The following is a 21,419-nucleotide window of genomic DNA, read 5'->3' on the forward strand; positions in this document are numbered from 1 at the left end:
TAAAGGTTTTTTATTTCATTGATAAGTCCAGCTAAGATTGCCAGGTAAAATACATGCTGCCTAACTAAATTTGAATTATCTAAAATTCAAATTGACCTAGTGCTCTGTATTTTTATTTGCTAAGTCTAGCAACTCTATATCCAACAAACTTAAATAATTACCTCTAAGGGGTTATAGACCCATTTACAAACATTTTAAACTTCTTTTATACATCTATTTCCTTGTAAAGTTCTTCAGTTATCTGAATTAAAAAAAGCCACCCTTTTTAACACCAAATAATCCTAATACATTCAACTTATAAAACACTGTTAGCCCAGAATTCTTATAAATGTTCCAGAACTGTACAGAAACTTAGGAAGGTTTCAAATAAGAGTTACAAATCTAAATACATTCCCTCAATTGCACATTTTATTTTGTAGTTACAAGACTGCCAGTTTAATAGGTTAAAATCTTTCATATGTTACAAGGTCATAAAATACCACATATGTAGAAATTCCTTCTTGAAAGACACAAAAAACTGTACCCACTGAATTCTCAACCTTCCTCTGGTCGGAAGATACCCACTCACCAGGGAGGACAATCACCACCGGCTTTTCACCAGAGATTCAACGAGGCTTAAGGTCTGGACTGTGGCCAATGGGGAGATTAACATCCCCACCAGTTCAGGAAGTCATTATTTCCTTCCACATATTCAACCCTTTGGGATTATCTCCCTAGAACGCCTGGGTGTGCTTGGCTAGTGATTTGGCCAGGATACTGACTGGATGCATGTTGGTGATACCTGCACACTCTTCCCTGTGACTATGATCACACGCCCATCACTTCAAGAGGGAGTGGTCTGGAGACCCCAACACTGCCTTCAATTTATTACTTCCTCTCTTCACAGAAGACTTTTCCATGACAAAGTCTGCAAATCCTACCTGGGTTTATAAATTGACTGGATTTTGTACTTTTTTGTTTTTCAGATCTTCTCATCTTCCTGCCCAAATCTCTAAAAGCCATTTTGTTGTTGTTGTTTAGTCGCTAAGTCGGGTCCAACTCTCTGCAACCCCATGGATTGTAGCCTGCCAGACTCCTCTGTCCATGGATTTTCCCAGGCAAAATTACTGGAGTGGGTTGCCTTTTCCTTCTCCAGGGGATCTTCCTGACCCAGGGATCCAACCCACATCTCTTGCATGGCAGGCAAATTCTTTACCGGTGGGAAGACACCAGGGAAGCCCCAAGAGCCATTTTACTTGGACTGAAATCCTACAGTTCTTGCAAAACCTTCCTTTCACAGGGCCACACAACTCTCACAAACATTAACTAATATCAGATTGAATCATGGCTCTCCCCAAAGGCTTAATTAACTCTGTCCTTTCAGTCCAAAGACTGACCCATCCCAGCAGATCTGCAACTGCTTTTCTGGCAATACACTGCTAGTATTTGGTGTGTTAAATTGTATATAGCAAAACTTGCCTTAAAAATTATGTTATTCAAACCAGACTTGACTTTAATTTCGCCCATCAGAGTTGTTGGCGAGCTGGAATCTGGGTGTGTCCAGGGACAGCTAACTGCCAAATCCCCAAACCTGGCAGAATTCCCCACTGTCTCCTGCCTCCTTAACCTCCCACCCACACACAGAAGGCTCCACACCCCAGGTGCTCTCTGGGGTGGACCATTTCCGAGTTCATCAGTTTCCAGGAGAAGGGATATGGTATGCGATCACAGCAGAAAGGACCAGATGTCAGGGCTGGCTTCCTGCTGGGTTAAGAGTGACTGCAGAGACTGATGCCTAGATTAAGCGGACCAGTTTCCTCATCTGAGTGACAAAAACAGGGGATCCTAAAAACTAGCTCATTTCCTTCATTCCCTTGGGGAATGAAACGCGTGATCTTCAGTTCCTCAGAGAAGTGAAAGCAGCAACAAGGAATCCAGTAATTCTTGTTATCAGCAAGCTTTACAAGTCAGCAGAGTCTGAGCAGGTGGCTCAGAGCCCGCTCTCCAGATACTGCTACCCTCTCTCCGAGCCCTGAAGTCAGAGGAGCCACGATGCCTCTGCCGCTGGCCTGCCTGCTGCTTCTCCTCCTCTCCACCCACAGTGCCCTGGCCCTCAAGATCTGCTCCTTCAATGTGAGGTCCTTTGGGGAATCCAAGAAGGCAAACTGTAATGCCATGGATGTCATTGTGAAGGTAAGCCCATTTTCCTGTTAGAAGGACTGCTGGATACCCCTCACGCTTTCTCTAAAGCTTTCGGACTTTTAAGAGACTCAAGAGTTGTTTAACTGAAGTTAGCCCCTAGGGTGAAGGAAGCTTGTGCACTCTCTCCCTCCCCTCCACTCCTCTCCCTTTCTTTTTCCTTCTCTCCCCCTACAGCCATCAATCTTTTTCCAATTCCCAAGTCTAATCTTTCTCCCCACTTAGCTAAGACTTCCCTTGGGTAATCTGATCAATGTCTTGAGACTGTTCACATTCTTCTCGTGTCAGTTGATTCTCTTTATCCTATGCTGGCTGCTGCTGCTGCTAAGTCGCTTCAGTCACGTCCGACTCTGTGTGACCCCATAGACAGCAGCCCACCAGGCTCCACCGTCCCTGGGATTCTCCAGGCAAGAACACTGGAGTGGCTTGCCATTTCCTTCTCCAATGCATGAAAGTGAAAAGTCAAAGTGAAGTCGCTCAGTCGTGTCTGACTCTTAGCGACCCCATGGACTGCAGCCTACCAGGCTCCTCTGTCCATGGGATTTTCCAGGCAAGAGTACTGGAGTGGGGTGTCATTGCCTTCTCCACTTTATCCTCTAGGTTAATTTATTTTTGATGCTGGGGCTGAAACCCTTCCCAAGACTCTGGGTTTTATTACCTTAGAAACCCCAGAGACACCACGTTTTGGTGGGAGCACCAGGGGCCCTGGGCTCACCTTTCACTAGGCAGCCAGGTGCACCAGCTCTGCCAGTCCCTTCTCCCTGAGCCCCTCAGTGCCTTTCAGTAAGATGGTCCTCACACAACCTGGCCAGCATGCAGGGTTACTGTGAAAGTGTAATGAGTCCACGGTGAGAGCTCACACTGACAGAGCCTTTGCAGAGCCCACTCTGTGCCAGTCACTGTATTAGGCATTTTATATTAAGACAACTTATTTAACTTAAGCCATGATCACATCTGTCACGTCTTCATAAACACTATCACCTCCTCACCTACAATTTCTTCCCCATCAGTTTTTTTTTGTAAAATAACATCTTAATTTTTTAAATTAGGACTGTAATTTTTTAAATTATAAACTTATATTTTACAAATTAATTTTATTACACTAAAAATAGTCAATATGGACTATTTTGAAAATACAGAAACATATAAAGAAGTATCCTATCACTTGAAGGTAACAGTTGTTGGCACTTGGGTAACTTTGTTGCGGATGTTTTTCTATCCAAAAATAATACATAAACATGCATCTATTTTGCAGCATGGAGATACCCTATTCTGCTTTTATATAAGAAGCATTTCATACGTTGTTAATATTCTTTTAAAACACAACTTTTAATGCCTTATGCTGCGTTTCCAACGTGTTTCATTCAACGCTTCTCTATCTGGGGATGCTTAGGATATTTCCAGTTTTTCTGTTGCAATACATCTTCCTCTTTGATCTGCATAAGTAATAATAAGGGCTTCCCAGATGGCTCAGTAGTAAAGAATCCATCTGCCAAGAAGCAGATGTGGGTTCAATTCCTGGGTCAGGAAGATCCCCAAGAGAAAGAAATAGCAACTCACTCCAGTATTCTTGCCTGGGAAATCCCGTACAGTAATAATAATAATAACAACATTTTGTTGTTTGCCTCCTACATGGCTGGCCCTGTTCTAAGTATTCATTTATCCTCCAACAATCCTGTGAGGGAATGACTATTATTATGCCAATTTACAGATAAGGAAACAGATGCAGAGTAGTAGCAGGAACTTTTTTACAGTGGAAGACATTCCTCAAAGTGAGAAAACTAGATCAAAGTATTAATACATTTCCCTGGTGGCTCAGATGGTAAAGAATCTGCCCACAGTACAGAAGATGCAGGTTCGATCCCTAGGTTGGGAAGATCTCCTGAAGACGGGATCTTCTACCCACTCCAGTATTCTTGCCTGGAAAATTCCATGGACAGAAGAGCCTAGAGGGCTACACTCCATGGGGTCGCAGAGTCAGACACAACTGAGTGACTAACATTTTCTTTGACTTTTCATATACATATTCTAAAGTGCTTTCCAGAAAGATCTGACAGTGGTTAAGTGACTAAATCAGGAGGCTGGCTGGGAGAACAGCACCCAGCTCTCTTTGGTGAACTCTACAAGTCTGACGCCATGATATGCAAGCCTGTTGATGGAAGGATGCAGACTCTGACATAGTCTCACTCCTCTGTCACTACACTGGTATATCTTCAGCCCCTGGCACTTTTTAATGGCACCAGGCCAGTGTCAGTGGCCCTCTCTGCTCTGGCCTTTATAGAGAGGAAACTAGAATATATATGTGCTCTGGAAATAGGACCAGTGGCATAATCCCCCTGCTCCGTGTTTCTGGAACTGATGTGAAAAGACAAAATGAATACTGAGGATGCTCTGTCCTTGACAACCAAATTCCAGCCCACTAGAATTCCATACAAAGGAAGATCCCAGTGGCCTCCAGTGGGGTTGACACCCTGGTCCTCAGCTTACTGCTCATTCTGAAGGGGACCCTCCTATATTCTTTACCCACTGAGTTCTTCTTTTTTCTTTTTTTAGCCACTCCCTATGGCAGGCATTTGGGATCTTAGTTCCCTGACAAGGGGTCGAACCTGTGACTCCTGCAGAGGAAGCCCAGAGTTCTAACCACTAGACCACCGGGAAAGTCCCCACACTGAATTATTTCTTGCCTCTCAGGGCTTGTTCAAAAGTATCCTCCATGGAGCCTTCCCTGATCCTCTGGGCAGATGTAACTAATTATTCCTCAACACTCTCATAGGCCTGACTTTTATTTAGCACAACTGTCTTTGGTCTCTCACTGTAGCTAGTTCTTTCCATTTGTCTTTTTCACTGATAACGAGTCTTTGAGGGAGGGAGTACATTTTAATAGTACAGCATGGTGGGAAAAGGCAATGGCACCCCACTCCAGTACTCTTGCCTGGAAAATCCCATGGACAGAGGAGCCTGGTAGGCTGCAGTCCATGGGGGTCCCTAAGAGTCAGACATGACTGAGCGACCTCACTTTCAATTGTCACTTTTATGCACTGGAGAAGGAAATGGCAACCCGCTCCAGTATTCTTGCCTGGAGAATCCCAGGGACGGGGAGCCTGGTGGGCTGCCGTCTATGGGGTGGCACAGAGTAAGACACAACTGAAGGGACTTAGCAGCAGCAGCAGCAGCAGCACGGTGGGCTTTGCAGTCATGTGAACCTGACTTCACATCCTACTCTTATCACCTATACTGGCTTCACGACTTTAGTCTTTCAGTCACTCTGAGCTTGGTTTCCTCCTATGCTTAATGAGTTCAGAATCATAGCTGTCTCAGAGCTGGTGAGGTTCTGAGTAGGCTCACAATAAATGTTAACTCTTACAATTATTATAATTATACTTCTTCATTTCTGCAGTATCCAGCCTGGTATTCTTTACTTACTAAGGCCATAATATATATATTTATTATTATTATTATTGTAATTATTCAAACAAAGCCAACTTGCAGGACTTACAGGGATCATGCGCTTTTGGTCTGGATTCTGGTTGCCTAGGTTCACATTCTGGCTCAGCCACTTTCTAGCTGGGTGATTCTGGATAGTATCTCAGCTTTCCCAGAAAGAACCTCAGGCTCTTTGTCTTCACAATGTATATCATAATAGTACTTACCTCAGTGAGTGAGTGAAGTCGCTCAGTCGTGTCCGACTCTTTGTGACCCCATGGACTGTAGCCTACCATGCTCAGGGCGTCTATCATTTATTTCAGAGAAGAGGATAGTTAATTTAACAAAGCACCCAATCTGATACTTAAAACATAGTAAGTGCCCCCCAAATAATAAATCAATCAATCTAATAAAAAAATGGGCAATCTAAACAGATATTTCTCTAAAGAAGACGTACAGATGGCCAATGTTGCTAATTATTAGAGAAATGCAAATCAAAACTACAGTCACTCTAGTCAGAATGGCCATCATTAAAAGGTCAACAAATAGCAAATGCTAGAAAGGATGTGGAGAAAAGGGAACCCTCTGACATTGTTGGTGGCTCAGATGGTAAAGAATCTGCCTGCAGTGCGGGAGACCCAGGCTTAATCCCAGGGTTCGATCCCCTGGAGAAGGGAATGGCAACCCCCTCCAGTATTCTTGCCTAGAGAATTTCATGGATAGAGGAACCTGCTGGGCTGCAGCCCATGGGGTAGCAAAGAGTGGTACACAGCTGAGCGACTACAACTTTCACTTTCATATGTATAACTGACTCGCTGCTCTGTACAGCAGAAATTAACACCACACTGTAAATCAACTACAATGAAAAAAGAGTAAGTGCCCAATAAAAGGTTTCATTATTTGTAGTAAATGGCCTCACACCCCCGGGGAATTCTCTCTCTGCAGGTCATCAAACGCTGTGATATCATACTCCTGATGGAAATCAAGGACAGCAGCAACAGGATCTGCCCCACACTGATGGAGAAGCTAAACGGGTAAAGATGGGGCCCCGGACCCTCTGCCGGCTCAAAGCCAAGTGCAAGGATCTGAAAATCCCCTGGGAACTGAAACTAGTGTAGCACCAGCACTGGCCCAGACCACCAGGTCACGTGGCCCACGCTGCCCAGGGTTTCAACTGTATTAACTGCGGCCCTGAGAGTTTTCAACCAGCTAGTTCTAATATGATAAAACAAAAGAGGGAAATGGGTGAGGAATCAGGACTGAGAGAAATGAAACAGACTAGAAGCTGAGCTGAAGTACTGTTACAAAGAAAAGACTGAGTGCAAATATGAAAACATGATATGCCCACGGGCTGGAATATTACACTGCGATTAAAAGTCATGGTTACTACAGAGTAGGTTAGAGCTAAACATTCCAGCATGGAAAGATGGCTACAATACATGGCAAAAAGCAAGTCCAGAACTATACGTAGAAGAGCCCATTTTAGTAATCACACTACATCACACATGAATAAGGGTGTGGTGGAGTTTGCATGGGCATAAAAGAAAGACAGGAAGGATGTGCTCAACTGTTAAGAGTGGTTACTTCCTGGGCGTGGTGGGTATGACTGGAGAACCACTTGGAAGGGGGCTATGAAGAAATGGGAAACATTTGCTTTTTATTTTATATACCTCTGTCAGTTCAGTCACTCAGTTGTGTCTGGCTCTTTGCAACCCCGTGGACATATACCCCATGGACATAAACCTCTGTACGATTTGAGTATTTTACAAAGTCTGAATTTGATGATTTGATTTGAATTTTTGAGTATTTTACAAAAAGTCTTAAGCCTGAGAGAAACAGCCTTCGATGCTCTCCTTCACAGAGCGAGGCCCCTGGGCTGATGGCAACCACCCCTCTCTGGGCCTCAGTTTCTCATCTCAGAGTCCAGACTTGGAGCAAAGCATCTCCTTTTTAGCCTCACAGGTCTGCTCTTGACAATGACAGAGGGGATGAAGCCCAGGCACTAGGCACCTCCACTCAGCTCAGACCACGTGGGCTTGGATTCTGGCTTGGCTATGATCTTGGGCAAGTTACTGAACCTCATTGTACCTCATTTTCCCCATCTATAAATAAAGCTAATAATAGAACTCATCTTCCTGGGATGTGGTGATAATTAAACCAAATCATTCATGTAAATGGTTAAGCTGTGCCTGGTATGGAGCAGGGGCAACTAAGTGCTGGGATGTTCATCACTAGTAGAAGTAAGGGGATGCGTGTAATGGCAAGTGATGATCCAGAGGCCCGCAGGAAACAGCGACTGATGACCACAACGGCACCATACAGGCCAGGCATCCCGTCAATCCGTTTGTGTGTGCTATCTCATTCGCTCCTCACAACAGCTCTGTGGAGCAGGTTCTCCCACTACTTCCCTTATAGCTGAGGGACAGAGGCACAGACAGCAAGGATCTTCCAGGTAATCCAGCCAATAAATGGCCAAACCCACCTTTGTGCCTGGGTGGTGTCTGAGTCCAAGCCAGTGCTCTGGTCTGAGTCCCCTCAACCTTCTTTGAAGTGGCCCGGGCCAGTGTTCAGAAGTATGAGGGACCGAGGGGACGGGGGTTACAGGCACCACCTGCAGCTGGTCTGGATTAAGCCCTCCCACCCTCGGTGGTCTCAGTTCTCCCCACCCTCCCTAGACTGTGCTGTGGACTCCAAGCAGAGCCAGGCCTGTGTGTCTCCTAATTCTCTGTAAGCCAGGAAGGGCCTTCGTCACTTCATAGCCGAGTCATTGCAAGCAGTTTGCCAACCCAGGACTTGGCAGGCTAGATTTAGAACAGAGCCAGTCTTTCCAAATTGGAAGCCCAGCGGAATCCACTGTCTGCGCTCCTGGGGCCCCCACAGCCAGATGTGCCTTAGAATATTAATTTCCAGGAATTTCTGCGGGCTCTAAGTTGGCCCCTAAAAGCCCCCTCTAGTTTCTCCCAATGGAACCTGAGAATATGCCACAGCTTAGACATACCCCAGATCTTCTAGAGGGATGGTGAAGTAGACTCTGCCCAGGGTGGAGTTATCAGCAGGTTTGGCACACACATGTGAGTCAAGTCTTCCTGATAAGGGTGAGGCAGAGGATCAATAGACTTTATGACTGTATCCTCAGTCCCCAGAACAGAAACAATAGCCATTTGGAATCACAGTTTCAGGACTTGTGAAAAAAATGCCTGGGATGTTTCAGAGCAGAAAAGAAATGTCCAAAAAAAATCTTAGTAGGTCAGCCATAAAAAGGAACGCGTTTGAGTCAGTTCTTATCAGGTGGATGAACCTGGAACCTATTATACAGAGTGAAGTGAGTCAGGAAGAGAAAGATGAATACCGTATTCTAACACATATATACAGAATCTAGAAAATTTACTTACAGGGCAACAATGGAGAAACAGACATAGAGAATAGATTTACGGACATGGGGAGAGGGGAGGAGAGGGTGAGATGTAAGGAAAGAGAAAAAAGGAAACTTACGATAGCCAATGGGAATTTGCTGTATGGCTCAGGAAACTCAAACAGGGGCTCTGTATCAACCTAGAGGGGTGGAAGACAGGAGGGAGCTTCAAAAGGGAGGGGATATATGTCTAACTAAGGCTGATTAATGTTGAGGTTTGACAGAAAACAGCAAAATTCTATAAAGCAATTATTTTTCAATAAAAAAAATAAATATAATTTACAAAAAGTCTTAGTAGGAATCCTGCATATGATAAATGCTCAGGAGTAACCCGGTGAAGTTAATTCTACCAGGAAGTATGAGATGCAGTCCAGCCACGGGCCAGAACAACCTTCGGGGCTGACTACGGCCTGAATCTTCTATGGTCTCAGTGAAGTCCTGTACCTGTCTTCAGGTACAGGACAAAGCAGGTGGATTTGGGGGTGAGCAGGATCTCAATTCAAATCCCAGCTCTGCACTTGCAAACTATAAAAATGGAGTAATAATAGTACTCCTCTTATCAGGACAAGAAATAATGGCAGGTGTCACATTCCCAGTAAGTGGTGGCCCTTCTTATGAGACTCAAAGGTTATAATGAACAGAAGCCCTTCTACATGATGCCATTGGGCATACGGAAGCTGACTGGAGGGAGCGGAACCTAGGCAGAGAGAAACGTTTGTTCTTTAAGATGCAATGTAAAATCTTTTTGTTTTCCAGAAATTCAAGAAAAGGCATAACATACAACTATGTGATTAGCTCTCGCCTTGGAAGAAACACATATAAAGAACAGTATGCCTTTCTCTATAAGTAAGTATAAATTATGCTTCCCGGAACATGGTTTACTTATCAATATGACCGTGAATGGAATAAAAATCTTTTCCTCAAAACCAAATTTAGATGTCAAACCAGCTCTCAGTACTGATCAAATTACTGAGCTGTTAAAAGTGGGGCTGATGGAAAGGATAATATTAACTCTTCAAAACTAATTTGCTGGATGACTTGGTGACCTGGTCAGGAAAGTCAAAGAGTTCTTTATCCCCCATGGTCAAGTCCTGGCAGGGGATGGAAACATGAATTGCCCAGCATGGCTGCTCTGGGACATCACATTCTCATTTTCTTCCTACTAATAATCTCTGCTGAGTCTGACCTTTAAGTTTTGAGCTCCCCAGATACTCAGTTCCCCAAGGGCTCTGGCCCTTGTGGAGACTGACTGAGCCTTGTCCTCAGGTAAAAGATCCCTTTCGGCACTCAACTCTGCAGGGGAGGCCAATAAAGCTGTGGGAACATTCATCTCTGCTTCTTCAAAGAAGTAAGAAGAAAGCCAACTCATCTTGGAGGACTGTCTTTTTTTCTTTTTTCTTCCAGAGAAAAGCTAGTGTCTGTAAAACAAAGCTACCTCTACCACGACTATCAGGCTGGAGACGCAGATGTGTTTTCCAGGGAACCCTTTGTGGTCTGGTTCCAGTCACCCTACACCGGTGAGACCTACAGGCCCCTCTCACTTCTCACTTCCCCAGAGAGCCCATGAATGGGCAGCAGCCCTGAGTTGTGAGCTGTGATCCCAGGGTTTATGCAGCATCTTTAGGGAGGCATTTCGCTTGAGATGACCATTAGGGGTTCCTAACACTTGAATGCGGAGGACACAGTATAGTTTGATGACACCAGGCTGGCTGCTTAGAATGCCACAGCTCAAGACTTCCTTGTCCTAGAAGCCACTTTCTGGAATCAATAATAACCTTACTCTTACCTGGTAAGAGTAACCTTTGGAGCGTTTAGGCTGATGGCAATTATTTAGAAAAATCCCCCAGTCCCAATCAAGGACAGCTGCTCCTTCATTTGAAAAATCTGAACACTGGCCAACGAAGATGATCTCCCAACCTAGAGCCACACTGCCCCTCCAGTGATCACAGAGCCATCTCCCCCACAGACTGGGGGAAGAAGCACCCTGATTTCTGACAACAATAGTACTTGTATTAGTCACTAACAATTATTCATCTGTGATGAATGCCAGGTTCCTCTCATCTTTGCAACACCCAAAAAGATAGCAACTAGGACTGTCTATGCTTTATGATGGAGGAAGTTGAGGTTCAAATAGATGGAGTCACACACCCAAGCTCATCCAGCAGTTATTGAAGTGGACAAGCCAGGGCTGTAACACAAACTTCCATCTCAGGAGCCCACGCTCTTAACCACCATGCAATACTCAACAGAAAGTCAAGAATTACTTTGATTTGTAGACTGGAACTATAGAGAATCAGATCTTTTTTTCAATACCCACTACATGGGTACTGGACAAGACAGAAAAGGTCCCTGTCCTTGTGCAGCAGGGGAGACAGATAATAACTAAATAGTCAGAGCTGTACATATGAACATCTATATCTACATCACACAAATATTAACATCTTCAACTATGAAGTTAACTATTTCTGCACAGGGTTAATAGCTCAGAACAGAGTATTTTAGGAAAACAAACATGGAAGAACAGCAGGAGATTTTTCAGCAGGAAACAAACAAAAAACTGAGAAGGAGGTGAGGGCTACTGAGGAACCAGAAGTGCCTTTCAGAGAGGACATTCAATAATCGTTTTTGTCACGCACGTGATTCACATTCAGCTGATCTGGCAGCGTTAGGAGAGGCCCTTCCCACCAAACGATTCTTCTTTGAGAGAGTACTCAACCTTCGTGAACTGCTGAATAGACCTGTTTGTCTGGAGCTTCTACCCTTCCCTACTACCCTCGCCCCACAACACCCACCCGCACTGGGATGGCATTGCTCTGCCATGTTTGGAGTTTTCTCTCCATCTGAACAAGCAAATGTCTTTATGTCGCCTCTGTTTGGGATTAAAGAGGAAGGAGTTCGCCATTTATCTATCTTTTCTTCCTTCATTTATTCTCTCAATCATTCATTCATGAGTTCAATCAACAAACATTTCTGAGCACCTCCAACGTGCCAGGCATGGTGCTAGGTTCTGGAGCCAAGAGGGTGAACAAGAAGATAAGCCTGCCCTCAGAGAACTTAGGTTCCAGTGGGCTAAGCAGGTAATTTCAGAGCATGAAGGCAGTAAGCAGGGCTTACTGAATAGCAGGGTAAGGGGCCACCTTAGACAGGGCAACTGGGGGACACCTCCCCGGAGGTGACAATGGCTCTGACCAGAAGAAGCCGGTCACAGATTGCTGGTGGAAAGGCATTCTGGCGGCAGGGCACAGTGAGCACCCAAGCTCAGGAGGAGGAAAGGAGTTGGGATGTTCATGGGCCCAAAAAGAGGCAGGGGAGTGGGAAGGAGGAGGGAGGAGCAGCGTGAGAGACAGGCTACTGAAGCAGGGCAGGTCTTGGAGGCAGGCTGCTGGTCTGATGGACTTCCACTGTGGGACTTGAGCAGGGATTGCCTCATAGAACGTAGCTCCTGAGAAGAGAGGGCCCTCAGGTGCAGACCAAGGGAGAGCCTGAGGAGGAGGTGTTAAGAAAGACACCACCTCCTCACTTAGGCTCCCTCAGTCCCTCCTGCTGGGGAGGCCCACAAAGGGCCACTCTGCTTTTTAAATAAAATTGTTCAGGCTTCCCCGCGCCCCCCACCCCCCCGCCCTTCTAATTATAAAAGGAGTATAAACTGAAAACTCTTAATTTTTATTTAGAATGTTTTTTTTTCCTTAGTATAAAGTCAAACAGGCTTAATGTTTTTTTAAAAATGGAAAATACAAGGCATTTTTTTAAAAATGAGAAAATAAAAACACCCACAATGCCAGTGAGGAACACTGTCTACCAGCTTTCTCTTAGTCAGGAAGGGCAACTGGGAGAAAAGAGGCTTTGGTGTGCTGAAAATGGCAGCCTAATGACCATAAGGTTATTTAAATCTCGACCAGTGGACCTTCTGGAAATGGGGGGCCCTAGATGACACAGTCCGTGCCTTTTGAGGGGACAACCTGTTTCCCTGAAGCAGTGTTCATGGAATCTTGACAAGGAAATGTGTGACCTCTGCCTCCTTCCTGTTCCTCAGCTGTCAAGGACTTCGTGATTGTCCCCCTGCACACCACCCCTGAGACATCCGTTAGAGAGATTGATGAGCTGGCTGATGTCTACACAGATGTGAAACGTCGCTGGAATGCAGAGGTGATGACCCTCTATGTCTGCTGAATTCCCATCTAGCAGGGGCAGAATCTGGTTCCTGAGAGGGGATGAGCAATTCTGAGGGAGGGTGAGGAGGCGGGGTCTGTGCAGACGACCACCACTTGAGAGCTTCATTTTAGGCCTTTTCTCAGCCCAAAATATCTTTCTGCTTAAATGTGCCTAGGTACGCTCCCTGGGGGTCTTGGGAAATTCACACCCTGCTCCACTAATAATGGCTGCCAACATTCACTGAGCAAATGAATAGCTGGTGCCAGGCACTATGCTAAGGCTGGACATGGATAAGTTTACTTAATCCTCCCAATAGCCAGATGAGGTAACGACTTTGATCATTCCAACTTCACAATTGAGAACAGTGAGACAAAGAGATGTCAGAAATCTTTCAGTTATAAGTGACAGAATCCCAAAATGGCTCATGAAAAGAAAGAGCAATTCATTGGTTAAAGGCAGAGTTGGACAAGGCAATCAGGGCTTGTCTTCTCTCTCTCCAGTCTCCATCTCTTAGCCTCCCATTCCCCTGGTGGGCTCCATTTTCAGGCTGTCTCCACCCATATGATGGCAAGATAGTCACCAGCAGTTTCTAAAGCAACTGACAAGTTTTCTGTCCCACAATGGAACAAATATAATGGGATGGAGTCTCACTGACTAAGTCTGGATCACATGTTCATCCCTGAACCAATCACTGATGAGGTGGTTGAGATGCTCTGATTGGTTAAGTCTGTGTCAGTTCCACACCAACTTCACAGACCCAGGTAGAAGAGGAAGATGGTTTCTCAAAGAAACTAGGGGTGCTTTCACAGAGGGGAATAACAATATGTCCACCACCCGTCTTGGCCTCAATTATTTCCTCATCTGGAAAACAGCGGTGGCACCCCACCCTCCACCCCCAGACGCTGTGAGGTGTATGAAAGTGTGTGGCACATATGGAAACGATCCAGAGGGCTCTTCCTCATTCTTCTTTCTCCTTTTAAGATGTGACTCCAATGACACAATCCCTCCACCTCAGTTCTGCTGCTCAAAGTGCAAAATCAGTCCAATACAGCGTGGACACAGAGCTGGGTCATGGTGCATGCAGGGGTGTGTTTCACTGCTGTTTTGTAAAAGGCAAGGTATGAGAAAAACTCACTTGTTTCTAAATTATAAATTCCATTCACTCATTTGGCAAGAATTTATGGAGCATCTGTTAAATGCCAGGTACAGGGGAGGCCTCAGTGGTACAAAAGTGACCTAGAGGGGAAACTCTTGTGCTGAGCGAGGAAGGGGCTTTCAGGGAGGCTGATTTGGATTCAGTCCTTAACTTCATTCCAAGTCGAGTAGCCTACAGCAGGTCACTATATCCTCTACTCTTTCCACAGGGGACAAAGGTCCCTTCTACCTCTTAGTGCTTATTGTCAGATTTAAAATAAACTTCATAAAGTACTTAACGTTTGGCTTGGCACACAGGACGTGCTCAGGAAATCATGCCTACATAAATAGAAGCTGCCTGACACTCCAGTTAAGGATGACATCCTGTCTCAACTGCACCCACCAGTCTCAGGGAAAACCATGATACCCAGAGTCAAAGGAAAATGTTTTTGAAGAAAACTCTGAGGTCAGCAACAGCACCAAACAATAGCACTAACAAGGAAATCTGTTTCCTCTCATAAGAATACTAAAATTCTGTTCCAAAAGCCCTACAGGAGAAACCACTTCCGAGACAGAAGACTCTGACGGTGGCGTTGGGGCAGAGGTGGACAACTCATTCCATCAGCCCCTCCCCGTAAGCCTATTCGCACCTCCTCAATAGGCAGAATTCCCACGAGGAGTTAAGTTCCCAGCTTCACAACGAGAGAGGAAAGAGCAGTGCCAAACACACCACCTGAGTTCACTTTTCCTTTCTTGGAAACAAAAGGCGTGGATTCATTCAGATGTTTATACCCACAGAGGCAAAAGATGTGAGGGAATAACTGAGCTGTGTTCTTTCATCTTTAATCTGTACTCCCAATTGGAGTGACTCGGTGATTAAGAACAGGAGGGAGCAGCTACAACAAATATCCTTCTTCCCATTAAGAACATCCTTCCTTGTCATACTCACCCATCCAATACTCATCAGAACTGTGGCTCGGTTTTAAACTGTGGCCTCTTCTTTTAAAAAACAAAAAGAAATTAAGACCCTATATTAGTCTGCTTGGGCTGCCATAACAAAGTCCCAAAGACTGAGTGGCTTAAACAGCAAAAATTTCTGTCCTCACAGTTCTGGAGGCTGGATGTTCAAGACCAGAATGGCAGCAGGGTTTGGCTTGGTCTTCCCTCTGTGTCCATGTCTTAATCTCTTTTTATAAGGACACAAGTCATATCAGAGTAGGCCCACCCCATATGTAACCTCATTCTATCTGTATTAACTCTTTAAAGGTCATCTGCAAATACAGTCTGAGATACTGGGGGCTAGAACATATGAATCCGGGGGGACACATTTAGCTGATAACTGAACTCATCATTTACTGGGTATGCAAGGTGGAGTCCCTGCTACCAGTTCTGCATAAAAGTGTTAGACAACAATGCCTATATGAGACAGTTATAAATCCTGTCTTTCAGAATTTCATTTTCATGGGTGACTTCAATGCTGGCTGCAGCTACGTCCCCAAGAAGGCCTGGAAGGACATCCGCCTGAGGACGGACCCCAAGTTCGTTTGGCTGATCGGGGACCAAGAGGACACCACGGTCAAGAAGAGCACAAACTGCGCCTATGACAGGTAGGAGGCGTCTGCCAGACCACCATGAGCCCACACGGTGCCTGGTGCGCGTTGGGAAAGGCGGCTCCTCCCGGACAGGTGACGCTCCTGCTTGGAGAGCCGAGCTGCTCTGACTTTAGGCCCTTCCACTGGGTACTTTGTGAAGCATGCCAAGTGAATGGCCATATATGGTGGCCTTAAACACACAGCTTAGCAGTGGCAAGAGAGGGCTTTGCTGTTGGACGGGCCTGGATTCAAATTCTGTCTCTACCACTTAGTAAGTCAGGGACCGAGAGAGCTAAGCTCTTTGTGTCTTTGTTCCCTTAGTGGTAAAACAGAGACTATATTAAACAAAAAAGTATAAATCTTCTATATCTTCTAACACAGTATCTGGAATATAGTTAAGCGCTCAATATATTCACTGGCTGTTAAGTACTACATCACAAAGTCATACTGCAATTTATTCATTCAATTCTCTGTTACTGGGCATATTAGGTCATTACCAACGGTTTGCTATTAAAAGCAAAGTGTAACGAACCCCCTACATATATATGCATTTTGTATTTATGATTTCCTCAGGATGAAAGTCTAAAAATGAGAGTAGTTACTGCAAGATAATTTATACTTCTAATGCTTTACCATACACTGGGGGTGGGGGAGGGGTGGATGGGCTGCACTGTGCAGCTTGCAGGATCTAAGTTCCCTGACCGGGGATTGAACCTGGGCCACGGCAGTAAAAGCACTGAGTCCCAACCACTGGACTGCCAGGGATTCCTATGCTGTCCTGTGCTTAGTTGCTTAGTTGTGTTTGACTCTTTGCAACTCCATGGACTGTAGCTCGCCAGGTTCGTTTGTCCATGGGATTCTCCAGGCAAAGAATACTGGAGTGGGTTGCCATCCCCCTCCTCCAAGGGGATCTTCCTGACCCAGGGATTGAACCCAGGTCTCCTGTATTGAGTTGGATCTGCAATCCTTTACCATTCTAAATGCAAATATATACAACTAAATAATAGCATTCTTTAGTATTTATAAACTCTCCTTGGAGATTTTCAATCAGTTGCATCCTTAAGTTAGAAAGTGAGGAAGGACCTGAAGTGTGGGAACATTCATGACTGGCCCATCCACAGCAGAAACCACGGGTGGGGAAGTCCCAAGGAGCCCTGGTCCTCAGAGTGGTTGCTATTCCCTGAGCTCAGCACGCCACCAAGGAGCATGATGTGGCCCAGAGGACAGTTCTCACTTCTCTAGTTTTAAGTTCTGACTTTCATTTTCATCCCGTGACCTCCTTTTTACCTCTAAGAGCTTGAGGGCTAGTGTGCCTTCTGCTGACTTCATCATTCCAGCTTCCCTAAATGGAAACAGCCCTGGCCCTGGGAAAAGCAGAACAAAGGTGGGGAGTTACAGGAGACTGAGCGGCCTGGGTACTGCCCCCTCCATCCTATTATGAGGGGCTACCTCAAAGCTGGTTGAAAAGGGTTGCTTGCTCCCTCGCCCACTTGCATATGCCAGCTGTGTGGCCTTGGCAGGTAAATCCCTTCTGTGGTTCCATTTCTCTTCCCTGGCAGAGGAAAGGGAGGTGACTGAAAGCAATGCCACAGAAGAACAGTGCATCCCAGGAAAAGATAGATTAGATGGGGCAGTGGGGCAGGTCAAAAAAGATGTTTACTAAAGGACTCCCAGATTTTTTTTTTTAATTGTATTTTTTTAACATTTATTTTCATTTATTTATTTATTTGGCTGCCCTGGATCTTAGCTGCAATACGCAGGATCTTCGATCTTCACTGTAGCATGTGGGATTTTGTGTGTGTGTGTGTGTGTGTGGCATGCAAACTCTTAAGTTGTGGCATGTGGGATCTAGTTCTCTGACCAGGGATCGAACCCAGGCCCCCTGAGTCTTAGCCAGTGCACCCCAAGGGAGGTCCCCAAAGGACCTCCAGTTTTACGCACTTGTATGCCAAAGGATGACAGGGTTACATGATTTTTTAAACATTACTTTCTTGTTTCGTTGCTCTGAATTTTCTGTGTTTTCCGTAACAGTATATGTCTCTTATGGTTGTAAAGAGGCATAAAGGGAGAAGATGACATGGCCTCAGGGGCAGTCTTTGCTCTGTGTGCTGTGTGCTGGTGGACACGCCAAGATGCTCAGAGCCAGCTGGGCACTGGAGCAGCCTCAGGAAGCTTAGTGGGATCCCCTGACTCGCCCACACACAAAACCAACATAAGTCCAAGATAGGGGAGCCCTAACTATGCTGTTCTTCACACTCTGGGTCTGAAAGGATGGCTTCAAGAAACCTCCGCCTGAATGCCAAGAGTTTACTTATGGAGACGAGGTCAAAATTAGCCAGGTGGTGTTGGTAGCCAACAAAGGAAACTAGGTCAGCTGGCTGGAATCGGGGAAGGCTCAGTGGACAGTCATGGGTGAGCAGTCCGGCCCAGGCTGTCCCTCTTCAGCCAGCTGGTTAGGGCCATGAAGACCCTAACCACGTCACCACATTTGAGGTATATTGGACTCCACTTAACCACCACTTTCCGGTTCTCTGTCAGCACTGCAAAGCGACAGTACTATAGTCTTTTTTCTCTGTATTAGTCTTTAAATCTATTCCATTATTACTGAAATAAAATTAATTTCAAGAGAAAATTTGACAAAACTGAAGGCAAGGAAACAGCATTACTTGTCATCAATCAAAAAATAATTGTAAAAGTAAGCCCAATGAAAACCAAAAAATGTTAAATTATGCCTTCATTCTCTTGTCAGCAGAATACTCTGTCGGATGAAATAGGAGCATAGGGAAATATTAAAGATAAGCCAGGACCTTTTTCTAAAATTGAATCAGGAAAAATGAAAATAACTGCAAAGGAAACATCTTTCAGTACTCCAGACATTGCTATGTGCCGAGATGTCCACATCTCTTCCGCTGCCAGGGCTCCTGCTTGGACAGGGGACACTGTCCTGGTGCCCACAGGCCACAGCAGGGATGACCCTGTGTTTCAACCACAGGTGCTGTGCTGAGGGTCTTCGTCAGGGAGGGGGAGATGCCCCCTTCAACCCCACTTGAGTTCTTGTGGCTGGACTGACAATAAAGGTGGCACAATACTGACTAATAGGAGAAAAAGAAACAAATCTCAATTTGTACACACAGAGGGCTTACAGAAATGGGACCTAAGAAGTGGTCAAGTTGCAGAAATATCTCTTTTGACCCACCTCCTAGAGTAATGAAAACAAAAACAAGAATAAGCAAATGGAATCTAATTAAACTTAAAAGCTTTTGCACAGCAAAGGAAACCATAAACAAAACAAAGGAAACAAAACCTAAAACAAAAGAAAACGAGACAACCTTCAGAATGGGAGAAAATATTTGCAAACAAAGTGACTGACAAGGGATTAATCTGCAAAATATGCAAACAGCTCATGTAGCTCTATGTCAAAGAAACAAATCAAAAAATGGGCAGAAGATCGAAATAGATATTTCACCAAAGAAGACATACAAATGGCCAAAAAGCACATGAAATGATGCTCAACATCACTAACTTTCAGAGAAATGCAAGCCAAAACTACAATGAAGTATCACTTCACAAGGGTCAGAATGGCCATCATCAAAAAGTCTACAAATAATAAACATTAGAGAGCATATTGAGAAAAGGGAACTTTCCACTGTTGGTGGGAATGTAAATTGGTACAATCACTATGGAGAACAGTATGGATGCTCCCTAAAAAACTACAGATAGAACTACCATATGATCCAGCAATTCCATTCCTGGGCATATATCCAGAGAAAACCATGATCCTAAAGGATATGTGCACTCCAATGTTCATTGCAGCATTGTTTGCAAAAGCCAAGTCATGGAAGCAACCTAAATGTCCATTGTCAGAGGAACACATAAAGAAGATGTGGTGTATATATATACACAACGGAGTATTACTCAGCCATACGCAGTGAAATAATGCCATTTGCAGCAACATGGGTAGATCTAGAGATTATTAAGCGAAGTAAACCAAAGACAAATATCATATGATGTCACTCATGTGGAATCTAATTTTAAAAAAATAAAGATACAAATGAACTTATTCACAAAATAGAAACAGACTTACAGATCTCTAAAACAAACTTACTGTTACCAAAGGGGAAACGTGGGAGACAGGGATAAATCAAGTGCTTGGGATGAACACACACACTGCTGTAAGACATAACCAATGAGCAACCACTGCATAGTACAGGGAACTCTACTCAATACTCTGCGATAACCTGTGAGAGACAAGAATCTAAAAGGAATGAATACATGTATATGTATAACTGAATCACTTTGCTGTGTACCTGAAATTAACACAACACTGGAAATCAAATGCACTCCAATAAAACTAAATTTTTTTTACAGTGGTCAAAACAGAAGGCTTTTTTATAATTTTTAGACAAAGAACAACAAATTTGCAAGGAATTGAAAGGACAAAAACTCAGGTTTGGGTGCTCAATTAGTGAAGAATTTAAACAGTGTTGGCTTGGGGGTAGTCAATTAAATAAGTAACAAAGTTTGTTTATACAGAAGTGTTGGCCTGAATTCCCTATTTCTGGAGATAAGGGTGCCTGTCCTTCCTTCTACCTCCAGATTCAGGGAGTGTACCATTCAGGGGAGATTTATTTCCTGCTTTCAAGGAGACAGAAAGGAGTGTTCCTCTTACATTAGCTGTTTCTTCGTATGCCATTGTGGCCTATTTTGGGGGTGGCCTATTCTGAGCTTCAGCACAAGCTAAAACCAGGGCTGGACTTTTGAACTCCATGTGAAAGGGCCAAGCAGTTCAGTCATTCCAGAGGTCAAGCAAGAAACCCAGTTTGATCTCAGATAACAACAGGGTGGATTAATGGGATTCTTTTCTCTTTCCTTCTGCAGGATCGTGCTTAGAGGACAAAATATTGTCAACTCTGTTGTTCCTCAATCAAACCTCGTCTTTGATTTCCAGAAAGCTTACAGGTTGTCTGAATCGAAGGTATAGCTGTCATCTCATCTTTCTGTGCCACTGTCCTGGGAAGATGGGTTGGTGTCACCCAGCGATGGTTTAAGTCACCAATGGAGACCTGACCCTGGGCCACTGGGCCTTGAGTCTCAAAGCCTGTGATTCCATGACTTGAAGACCTGCCTCAACTTCTGACTGATCTGGTCCAGGGATGATGCTCCCAGTGTGTGTTCCTTTGGGTGACTTGGGGCATTTCATTCTCAGCCTCCCTCAGCTTGAATTCATTTGTCACTAAAATCAAGGTGTCTCCTAATTCCCAAATCTATCTCCCTTTTCTCTACAGGCCCTGGATGTCAGTGACCACTTTCCAGTTGAATTTAAACTTCAGTCTTCGAGGGCCTTCACCAACAGCAAAAAATCTGTTTCTTCAAAGAAGAAAAAAAAGGCCAGTCATGCCTAGGTACAAGGGTGCCATTTTTATTAACTATTTCTTGCCTCTAAATAAAGCAGCTCCAACAGGTATGAACTGTTCCCTGTGCTCAGGAAACAAGACTGGCCCAAATGCTTCCATTTTTCAACCTGAATC

The 21,419-nt window shown here is 44.7% G+C and overlaps 1 protein-coding gene across 1 annotated transcript; it reads left to right on the forward strand.

The window, feature by feature from the left end:
• The first annotated feature begins 1,727 nt into the window (after positions 1 to 1,727).
• DNASE1L3 (deoxyribonuclease 1 like 3) lies at positions 1,728 to 21,355 on the forward strand. The gene is made up of 8 exons (XM_061397442.1): positions 1,728 to 2,172; positions 6,547 to 6,635; positions 9,770 to 9,859; positions 10,418 to 10,530; positions 13,047 to 13,159; positions 15,749 to 15,906; positions 20,770 to 20,866; positions 21,177 to 21,355. The coding sequence occupies exons 1-8, from the start codon at positions 2,032 to 2,034 to the stop codon at positions 21,291 to 21,293; spliced, it is 918 nt and encodes a 305-aa protein (XP_061253426.1). The 5' UTR covers positions 1,728 to 2,031; the 3' UTR covers positions 21,294 to 21,355.
• The last annotated feature ends 64 nt before the right edge of the window (positions 21,356 to 21,419 follow it).

This window comes from Bos javanicus, chromosome 22, assembly GCF_032452875.1.
Source record: "Bos javanicus breed banteng chromosome 22, ARS-OSU_banteng_1.0, whole genome shotgun sequence".
Classification (NCBI taxonomy): Eukaryota; Metazoa; Chordata; class Mammalia; order Artiodactyla; family Bovidae; genus Bos; species Bos javanicus.